This window comes from Dermochelys coriacea, chromosome 8, assembly GCF_009764565.3.
Source record: "Dermochelys coriacea isolate rDerCor1 chromosome 8, rDerCor1.pri.v4, whole genome shotgun sequence".
NCBI classification, from domain to species: domain Eukaryota; kingdom Metazoa; phylum Chordata; order Testudines; family Dermochelyidae; genus Dermochelys; species Dermochelys coriacea.
The window spans coordinates 6,881,117-6,892,064 of NC_050075.1; the positions used below are offsets into that span (position 1 = coordinate 6,881,117).

A 10,948-nucleotide genomic window follows, 5' to 3' on the forward strand; every position below is an offset into this window, starting at 1 on the left:
CAGAGGGGCATTGCTGGCACATGATGGCATATATCACATTGGTAGATGTGCAAGTGAATGAGCTCCTGATGGTGTGGCTAGGTCCTATGATGGTGTTCCTTGAATAGATATGTGGACAGAGTTGGCACCAGGGTTTGTTGCAGGGTTTGGTTCCTGGGTTAGTGTTTTTGTTGTGTGGTGTGTAGTTGTCAGTGAGTATTTGCTTCAGGTTGGGGGGCTGTCTGTAAGCGAGGACTGGTCTCTCTCCCAAGGTCTGTAAGAGAGAGGGATCGTCCTTCAGGATAGATTGTAGATCCTTGATGATGCGCTGGAGAGGTTTTAGTTGGGGGCTGTAGGTGACGGCTAGTGGGGTTCTGTTACTTTCTTTGTTGGGCCTGTCCTGTAGTAGGCGACTTCTGGGTACCTTTCTGGCTCTGTCAATCTGTTTCTTAACTTCACCAGGTGGGTACTGTAGTTTTAAGAATGCTTGACAGAGATCCTGTAGGTGTTTGACCACTATAGTTACCTACATGTCTTCAGCTTTCATCCAGACCACATCACACGATCCATTGCCTACAGCCAAGCTCTAAGATATAACTGCATTTGCTCCAATCCCTCAGACAGAGACAAACACCTACAGGATCTCTATTAAGTGTTCTTAAAACTACAATACCCACCTGGTGAAGTTAAGAAACAGACTCACAGAGCCAGAAGGGTACCTAGAAGTCATCTTCCACAAGACAGGCCCAAAAGTGATTTTTCCTCCCTTGGTATTTACTGTTAATTGAATTGTCTTGTTAGACTGACCCCCCACTTGGTAAGGCAACTCCCATCTTTTCACATACTCTGTGTGGGTATGTGCGTGCACACACACACACACACACACACCCCCTCTGCTACTGTATTTTCCACTCCATGCATCTGATGAAGTAGATTCTAGCCCATGAAAGCTTATGCCCAAATAAATTTGTTAGTCTCTAAGGTTCCACAAGGATTCCTCGTTGTTTTTGCTGATGCAGACTAACAGGCTACCGGAACAGCCAGCCAGAGAGGCAGTGGAAGAGCTCACTTCCTCCACCAGACCTGGCTGAAATCACGTGGGAAAGCTTTTAAAAAAAAAAAACCAAAACAAAACAAACAAAAAAAAACAAACGCATTCCCCCTGGCTGACCTATGACAAGTCCTCCTAAGAGCCTGCTGCTTGTGCATGCAGCCAATCCTGAGTTCTCGGTTAATCTGCCCCAGACTCCTCGCTGGTGAATGGGGCTCAAACGGGAAACCACCGCTCCTCCCAGCAGCTGCACTCAACTGCAGAGATAGGGAAACTGAAACATGGAGGCAAAAAATGATTTGCTCGGGGTCACCTAGCAGCATGCGTGGGCCAGGGGAGGTTCTGCATCCCCCAGCGCTGCCGCGGCCCCTGGGTTGCGGGGTTTGGCAGCAAAGTTTTTGCCCTATGATGTCCTTTGCAGGTTCCTGCACAGGTTGGGTCTGGAGAGGGAAGGCACTGCGTGGCTTCGGCCATCCCAGGGCTTCTCCGGGCAGGCCTTGCGGCTTCAGCTGGCCCAGGGGGCACCTCTCTGGGCAGGGGGCTTGTGGCTCCAGCCACCGAGGGGGGAGGGGGGAATGCAACACAGGGGGTCTCGGGGCTCTGGCCATGGGGAGGGCACAGGAGGAAGGGGTGGAGTCAGGGGCTAGCCTCTCCAGAGGGGGGGCTCCACCCACTGCCCATGTCCAGCAGGCCAGTGGAAAAGCTGGGTTTAGAACCCAGATCTTCTGAGTCCCAATCTGTGGCTCTAACCACTAGGCAACACCATAACAAGCTCCGCTAGAACAGCGGTGAGCCACATATTATTAAGCTATCGGAGCATCAGCTGCACCCGTTGCCTGCTAGCCCTCTCTGTTGTCCGATTCACGTGGGCCATTCTTGGCTCTTACCCTTCCCAGCTTTTGTCTCCTCTTCCGAACTTTCAGAGCTGCTCTGGGGATCAGGCACCCTGATCTTCTTTGCTGGAATACCTGCCCCCAAGTTGCTTGTCTTTCGTTTCTTGGTGTTTGAGGGAGTTCTGTAGGAAAGATTTTTCAAGAACAGGGAGGCGGTGTTAAAAAGGGAAATGGAATTAAATAGCAGAAACACTTATCAATTCACCCAGGGTCAGTGTAAGAACTGCCATTCCTCTGCAGTAACCTCAGGTGCCTGACTCTGGAGCGACTTAGCTTGATCTGAAGAGAATTCCCCATAATCCCTCTTAGCCAAACCCTGGATGTGACACCTCACCGGAATGCGAAGAGGAGATATGGCTAGAAATGAATTCCATCTGTATAGAGCAGGGCCAGTAGCCAGAGTCAGGAAAATTAGCTTCAAGTATTTGGAAAAATGCCCTTCTTGCTCTGACAGTCAAATGATTAAATGCTTATCTAGCGCTTTTCCTCAGCGTATCTCAACATGCTCTACCAAAGTGGTATCATTACCCCAATTTTACCAATGGGGAAACTGAGACACAGAGCAGGCAAGCTGCTTGCCCAAGGTCACCCAGCAGGTCAATGGCAGAGCCAGGAATAAAACCCTGAACTCCTGAGCCCCAGTCCAGTGCTCTATTCAATGTCTACTCAGCCTCACATTAGAACCGCAGCACTGGCTAGACTTGTTTTATATGGCTTGGTCCTACTGGACAAGCTCCAACCAGATATATGGAGGCAAAGATTGTGATGCAAAACTGACCCATGACCTAGAGGCTACACACCCATTCAGACTTGGATGGTCACACCTAGGGGACACAAAATTATGATATGAACTGGATTTGTGGGTGAAAATCATAGACTTGTAGGACTGGAAGGGACCTTGAGAGGTCATCTAGTCCAGTCCCCTGTGTTCATGGCAGGGCTAAGTATTATCCAGTGGTTCTCAAGCCACAGCCCAATTAGCACACAGCTGCAGCCCAGCTGTGTGCGAAAAAAAAATCCAGTTTGTCGCTCTGGTCTGGCAGGGGCTGGGGCCGGTTGAGGGAGGGCCGGCCCCACGGAGCCTGGCAAGAGCGCTCCTGCCAGCAAGGAAGGCGAAGCAGTCCAATGCAGGGGGCCTGGCCGGGCAAGTGGGTCCTGAGGGAGAGAGCCCGGCCTGTGATTGCCTGGCAGACAAAATCATCTCCCAGCAAAACAGTGAGTGCAGCAGGGGTGCAGGGAAGTGGGGTGGGTCCGGGGGCGGGGATCTGGGCAGTGAGAGGGTAGGGGGTGCTGGGCAGTGGAGAGGTTTGTGGGGGGTTCTGGGCAGCACAGGTGCAGGAACTAGGGGTGTGCTACAGCACCCCCAGGCTTTAAGCAGGGCTCCACTCCTGGCCTCACTCTGTGTAGGAGTCTCGGTGGGGAGGGGGAGGGACTGGACAGGGGAGCGCTGGGCATAGGAAGTCAGTGTGACACGGGCCTGCCCCCAAGGGGAAGGGGCATGCTGGCAGTGCTCATAGAATATCAGGGTTGGAAGGGACCTCAGGAGATCATCTAGTCCAACCCCCTGCTCAAAGCAGGACCAATCCCCAATTTTTGCCCCAGATCCCTAAATGGCCCCCTCAAGGATTGAACTCACAACCCTGGGTTTAGCAGGCCAATGCTCAAACCACTGAGCTATCCCTCCCCCCTAGCAGTGCAGGGCTGGGCAGGCCAGTGTGTGTCTGGCACAGTGGTTCTCAATCTGCGGATCACAATAGTAAGTAGGTTGAGAACCACTGATCTAGACCATCCCGGACAGGTGTTTGTCTAGTCTGCCCTTAAAAGTCTCCAATGGCAGAGATTCCACAATCTCCTTAGGCAATTTATTCCACTGCTTAACCACCCTGACAGTTAGGAATTTTTTCCTAACGTCCAACCTAAACCTCCCTTGCTGCAATTTAAGCCCATTGCTTCTTGTCCTATCCTCAGAGGTTAACGAGAACAATTTACCTCCCTCCAATCTTTTATGCACCAAACTGTTATAATGTCCCCACTCAGTCTTCTCTTTTCCAGACTAAAGAAATGCAATTTTTTCAACCTTCCTTCATAGATCACGTTTTCTAGACCTTTAATCATTTTTGTTGCTCTTCTCTGGACTTTTTTCAATCTGTCCATATCTTTCCCGAAATGTGGCACCCAGAACTGGACACAATACTCCAGTTGAGGCCTAATCAGCACAGAATAGAGCGGACGAATTACTTCTCATGTCTTGGTTACAACACTCCTGCTAATACGTCCCGGAATGATGTCTGCTTTTTTGCACTAATGTAATACCATTGACTCATATTTAGCTTGTGATGCATTGTGACCCCCAGATCCCTTTCTGCAGTACTCCTTCCTACGCAGTCATTTCCCATTTTGTGTGTGTGCAACTGATTGTTCCTTCCTAAGTGGAGTACTTTTCATTTGTCCTTATTGAATTTCATCCTATTTACTTCAGACCATTTCTCCAGTTTGTCCAGATCATTTTGCATTTTAATCCTATCCTCCAAAGCACTTGCAATCCCTCCCAGCTTGGTATCATCCGCAAAGTTTACTCTGTATGCCATTATCTAAATAATTGATGAAGATATTGAATAGAACCGGACCCAGAACTGATCCCGGCAGGACCCAACTCATTATGTCCTTCAGCTTGACTATGAACCACTGATAACTACTCTCTGGGAACGGTTTTCCAATTGGTTTTGCTCCCACCTTATAGTAGCTTCATCTAGGTTCTATTTCCCTAGGTTGTATATGAGAAGGTAACGTTAGACAAAAATCAGAAGCTTTACTAAAGTCAAGATATACCACAACTACTGCTTCCCCACCAGCCACAAGATTTGTTACCCTGTCAACCCTATCAGGTTGGTTTGGCACGGTTTGTTCTTGACAAATCCATGCTGGCTGTTACTTAAAACCTTATTATCTTATAGGTGTTTGGAAATTGATTGCTTAATTATTTGCTCCATTATCTTTCCGGGTACGGAAGTTAAGCTGACTGGTCTGTAATTCCCCAGGTTGTTCTTATTCCCCTTTTTATAGATGGGCACTGTATTTGCCCTTTTCTAGTCCTCTGGAATCTCTCCAGTCTTCCATGACTTCTCAAAGATAATCACTAATGGCTCAGATATCTCCTCAGTCAGCTCCTTGAGTATTCTAGGATGCATTTCATCAGCCCCTGGTGACTTGAAGACATCACACCCTGTCCAAGTAATTTTTAACTTGTTCTTTCCCTATTTTCACTGGCATTCACTATGTTTAGACATTCAATAACCACCAACTTTCTTGGTGAAAACCGAAACGGAGAAGTCATTAAGCACCTCTGCCATTTCCACATTTTCTGTTATTGTTTCCCCTCCCTCATTGATTAATCGCCGGGTCTTCCTCTTGCTTCTAGTGTATTTGTAGAATGTTTTCTTGTTACCCTTTATGTATCTAGCTAGTTAGTCTGATTTTGTGCCTTGGCCTTTCTGATTCTGCCCCTACATCTTATATTATTTGTTTATATTCATCCGTTGTAATTTAACCCAATTTCCACTTTTTGTAGGACTCTTTTTAGAGTTCCAGAACCCCACCCATTGCTGTAGGTAGGCTCTAGGTAGGCTCTACACTGAAGCGCTGCAGCTGCAGCATTTCAAGTGTAGACAAGCCCTCTGATTTTTCAGACCGGAGGGACCATTCTGATCATCTAATGTGGCCTCCTGCATAACACAGGCCAAAGAACCTCACCCAATAATCTCTGCATCAGGCGCATAATCTCTGTTCGAGTTAAATTGTTTAAGGCAAAACCTTTTACTGCACCAACTTCTGTTGACAAGAGTACCTTTACCAATCCCGAAGAAGAGCTCCGTGTGGCTCGAAAGCTTGTCTCTGTCACCAGCAGAAGTCAGACCAATAAGAGATATTACCTTACCCACCTAGTCTCTCGAATATCCTGGACAGACATGGCTACAGCTACACTGCATAAGGCAAATGTGTTACAACAACAGATTGGGTCTTCTCTTCCAATCTGATCCTATATAACTGTTCTATGCATCAATTCCCTTCATAACCCGACTATGTAAGACTAGAAGAGACTATTTTTTTAAAGCTTAAGGAGAATATTAAAAGGCTCCAAAGAAAGTCCCATCCCGCTCTCCTTAGCCAGATGTGTAATGGCTGCAGAGCGATGGATGAAAAGGAGTTTACTTGGAGGCTATTAAGATGGGTCAAGAAGGGGAGGGGCATCATCTTCAAGGCCAAAAATTGAGAGAGGGGGAAAGTTGTTCCAAGAAGAAGAACGTCTCCAGGTTATGGTGTTTTTGGTGAGCATGGTATTGGATAGATAAATACAATGATAGGTCCCTGCCACGACTAGTTTAGACTCTAGTCTAGACATAACAGCAAAGAAAAATAATAAACAAAGGGTGTGTTTGGGGTTGCACGAGTGGGGATGGTATTATAGGGTAACATTACATGTGCATTTTGAAAAAAATACACTTATGTAATATAGGGGTGGTTGCAGGAGTATCTAGAATGATCTGTCATGGTGCAATGCAAATTAAGATATTAAGGTAGTAGCAGAGAAAATTAAATCTCAGCTCCACCTTTGCATCAGTTGGGTTTCTTGAATCAAGTTGTAGAGTTTCTCATGATCACAGAAGACCATAAACATGAAAGAAAGGAGATCAGAGAGAGACACACGAGAGTAAGGAGAGGACCAAGGACTGTCAGGATACTCTGTATTTCATTGTGTGATACTTTAGATACAATGAAACCTATAGACTATTCTCTGGGGTTATTAGTACAATTTGTTTCAACCTTTAATAACTCTCTCTACTAGGATATTTCTCCTACAAATGACTCGGTGCAGGCTGACTCTTGTAGGCCTAGCTAACAGATTTTTTTGGATCCCTTTGACGGCTATCATAAATCAGATTTCATCCCATGTAGCAACACCCTTCCATGGGTTAAAATACAGCAAACAGCACATGGAGAACGTGCGGATACTGAACACATCATTTCATTCTTTATTAACACGAAGGCCCCAATGCTGCAAACATGCACACAAGTAGGTTACTCGCACAACCAGTCTCTAATGAAATCCTAATGAAGTCAATGGGGTTAGTCCACGGGAAAGAAAAATAACTAGGAAAACATCTTAACTGGTGAAACATACTGCCCCTCCTCTAATACCTCAAAAAAGTCCCCAGCTAGAATAGCATCCAGCTTTCTAATGTAATAAAGTTAAGGCCTGTCCTCTGGGCAGAGAAATTTCAGCCCAAACAGGGCTGTTGTCTGAGTTAGGGTTAGAGACACTTCCATCCTAGGTACGTGACCATCTTGACATTAGTGGGAATATTTCCAAATTGCTCCATTCCAATTAATCAGACATACCAATCTAATCAAACCTGGTTATTTCTATGAGGAGAGTGAGATATGACCTGCCTTCCACTTCATAACCATTCTCTCTCAGACAGACTTACTTTTGCCAGTGGGTGAAGATGTCCTCAAGAGAGGTCAACTGTGGAGGTAACTCCTGTAGGAGGAGAAGAAAAGGAAAGAATGGGCACCGTGTTTACCCCACAAAAGTACACAGATTATAGAGTCCAAAATAACGCCATGGGGCATGACAGACATGAACCAGTATGTCTCACCCTGGCCCCTCCAGACTAGCCCAATGTACTAGTGCTAAAGGGTCACGTGCCCAGGGACTCAGGGGAGCCCAGCCCTGGGGCAGCCATGCCCTGTCCCCCACGTGGGGGTGCTGCGGGGTTACCTGCTCAGGGGAGCCCAGGGGCACCACGTGGGGGTGCTGCAGCGTTACACCTGCCCACGCGCTCAGGGGAGCCCAGGAGCAGCCGTGCCCTGGCCCCCACGTGGGGGTGCTGCGGGGTTACCTGCTCAGGGGAGTCCAGGAGCACCACGTGGGGGTGCTGCAGCGTTACACCTGCCCACGCGCTCAGGGGAGCCCAGGAGCAGCCGTGCCCCGGCCCCCACGTGGGGGTGCTGCAGCGTTACACCTGCCCACGCGCTCAGGGGAGCCCAGGAGCAGCCGTGCCCCGGTCCCCACGTGGGGGTGCTGCGGGGTTACCTGCTCAGGGGAGCCCAGGGGCACCACGTGGGGGTGCTGCAGCGTTACACCTGCCCACGCGCTCAGGGGAGCCCAGGAGCAGCCGTGCCCCGGTCCCCACGTGGGGGTGCTGCGGGGTTACCTGCTCAGGGGAGCCCAGGGGCACCACGTGGGGGTGCTGCAGCGTTACACCTGCCCACGCGCTCAGGGGAGCCCAGGAGCAGCCGTGCCCTGGCCCCCACGTGGGGGTGCTGCGGGGTTACCTGCTCAGGGGAGTCCAGGAGCACCACGTGGGGATGCTGCAGCGTTACACCTGCCCACGCGCTCAGGGGAGCCCAGGAGCAGCCGTGCCCTGGCCCCCACGTGGGGGTGCTGCGGGGTTACCTGCTCAGGGGAGCCCAGGGGCACCACGTGGGGGTGCTGCAGCGTTACACCTGCCCACGCGCTCAGGGGAGCCCAGGAGCAGCCGTGCCCTGGCCCCCACGTGGGGGTGCTGCGGGGTTACCTGCTCAGGGGAGCCCAGGGGCACCACGTGGGGGTGCTGCAGCGTTACACCTGCCCACGCGCTCAGGGGAGCCCAGGAGCAGCCGTGCCCTGGCCCCCACGCGGGGGTGCTGCGGGGTTACCTGCTCAGGGGAGTCCAGGAGCACCACGTGGGGATGCTGCAGCGTTACACCTGCCCACGCGCTCAGGGGAGCCCAGGAGCAGCCGTGCCCTGGCCCCCACGTGGGGGTGCTGCGGGGTTACCTGCTCAGGGGAGCCCAGGGGCACCACGTGGGGGTGCTGCAGCGTTACACCTGCCCACGCGCTCAGGGGAGCCCAGGAGCAGCCGTGCCCCGGCCCCCACGTGGGGGTGCTGCGGGGTTACCTGCTCAGGGGAGCCCAGGGGCACCACGTGGGGGTGCTGCAGCGTTACACCTGCCCACGCGCTCAGGGGAGCCCAGGAGCAGCCGTGCCCCGGTCCCCACGTGGGGGTGCTGCGGGGTTACCTGCTCAGGGGAGCCCAGGGGCACCACGTGGGGGTGCTGCAGCGTTACACCTGCCCACGCGCTCAGGGGAGCCCAGGAGCAGCCGTGCCCCGGTCCCCACGTGGGGGTGCTGCGGGGTTACCTGCTCAGGGGAGCCCAGGGGCACCACGTGGGGGTGCTGCAGCGTTACACCTGCCCACGCGCTCAGGGGAGCCCAGGAGCAGCCGTGCCCTGGCCCCCACGTGGGGGTGCTGCGGGGTTACCTGCTCAGGGGAGTCCAGGAGCACCACGTGGGGGTGCTGCAGCGTTACACCTGCCCACGCGCTCAGGGGAGCCCAGGAGCAGCCGTGCCCCGGCCCCCACGTGGGGGTGCTGCGGGGTTACCTGCTCAGGGGAGCCCAGGGGCACCACGTGGGGGTGCTGCAGCGTTACACCTGCCCACGCGCTCAGGGGAGCCCAGGAGCAGCCGTGCCCCGGTCCCCACGTGGGGGTGCTGCGGGGTTACCTGCTCAGGGGAGCCCAGGGGCACCACGTGGGGGTGCTGCAGCGTTACACCTGCCCACGCGCTCAGGGGAGCCCAGGAGCAGCCGTGCCCCGGTCCCCACGTGGGGGTGCTGCGGGGTTACCTGCTCAGGGGAGCCCAGGGGCACCACGTGGGGGTGCTGCAGCGTTACACCTGCCCACGCGCTCAGGGGAGCCCAGGAGCAGCCGTGCCCTGGCCCCCACGTGGGGGTGCTGCGGGGTTACCTGCTCAGGGGAGTCCAGGAGCACCACGTGGGGATGCTGCAGCGTTACACCTGCCCACGCGCTCAGGGGAGCCCAGGAGCAGCCATGCCCCGGTCCCCACGTGGGGGTGCTGCGGGGTTACCTGCTCAGGGGAGCCCAGGGGCACCACGTGGGGGTGCTGCAGCGTTACACCTGCCCACGCGCTCAGGGGAGCCCAGGAGCAGCCGTGCCCCGGTCCCCACGTGGGGGTGCTGCGGGGTTACCTGCTCAGGGGAGCCCAGGGGCACCACGTGGGGGTGCTGCAGCGTTACACCTGCCCACGCGCTCAGGGGAGCCCAGGAGCAGCCGTGCCCCGGTCCCCACGTGGGGGTGCTGCGGGGTTACCTGCTCAGGGGAGCCCAGGGGCACCACGTGGGGGTGCTGCAGCGTTACACCTGCCCACGCGCTCAGGGGAGCCCAGGAGCAGCCGTGCCCCGGCCCCCACGTGGGGGTGCTGCGGGGTTACCTGCTCAGGGGAGCCCAGGGGCACCACGTGGGGGTGCTGCGGGGTTACCTGCTCAGGGGAGCCCAGGGGCACCACGTGGGGGTGCTGCGGGGTTACCTGCTCAGGGGAGCCCAGGGTCCCCACGTGGGGGTGCTGCGGGGTTACCTGCTCAGGGGAGCCCAGGGGCACCACGTGGGGGTGCTGCGGGGTTACCTGCTCAGGGGAGCCCAGGGGCACCACGTGGGGGTGCTGCGGGGTTACCTGGCCGAGCTGCAGCTGCAGCTCCCGCGCTGCCTTGGCGTAGCCAGCGCGCAGCAGATGCTGGTGAATGAGGGCCAGCAGCTCCCTCTGGCCCGTGCTCGCCGCTGCCATGCTGCTCCCGCCCGGCCTCCCCCTGACTACGGCCGCTGGGGCGACGCCTGGCGGCTCGGGCACCGGGGCTGCCGCGGGGACGCAGGGAGCCACATGCCCCCCCAAGCCCCTCCCGCCGCCTCTAGTCCCCTTTGACCACAGGCACCACGCGCCGGGCTTCCTCTTCCCCACGCGCGGCCCGGGGCCTGCCGGGAAGTGTAGTCCGCCCGCCCCGCGACCGCCGCCTCCTCGTGCCTCCGGGCCGGCGGCTCTGCCTGGGGGGGGGTGGGGTGTGTGCAAGGCCCCGGGGGCGGCCGCGAGCCGGGCTCGGGGTTAGACCCGCGGGGGCCCAAGGCAGAAAGCTGAGGGGCCCGCAGCCCTGAGCCATGTAGCCTTGCGGGGGGGCCCCCCTGCGCGGGGTGG

At 54.9% G+C, this 10,948-nt stretch overlaps 1 protein-coding gene across 8 annotated transcripts in view; it reads right to left on the reverse strand.

Moving 5' to 3' along the window:
• TCOF1 (treacle ribosome biogenesis factor 1) overlaps window positions 1-10,728 on the reverse strand; it is a 38,390-nt gene extending 27,662 nt beyond the window's left edge. For 2 of the 8 annotated variants that reach the window (XM_038412935.2, XM_038412933.2), the window contains exons 1-3: window positions 10,388-10,728; window positions 7,410-7,462; window positions 1,918-2,045 (exon numbers count right to left, since the gene is read on the reverse strand). In XM_038412935.2, the coding sequence (XP_038268863.1) occupies window positions 1,918-2,045; window positions 7,410-7,462; window positions 10,388-10,546 (340 nt within the window). In that variant the 5' untranslated portion in view covers window positions 10,547-10,728. Of the gene's footprint in view, window positions 1-1,917; window positions 2,046-7,409; window positions 7,466-10,387 lie in introns of all 8 variants that reach the window. The other 6 variants (XM_038412937.2, XM_038412934.2, XM_038412931.2 and 3 more) reach the window with 4 other exon arrangements.
• Window positions 10,729-10,948: the final 220 nt, after the last annotated feature.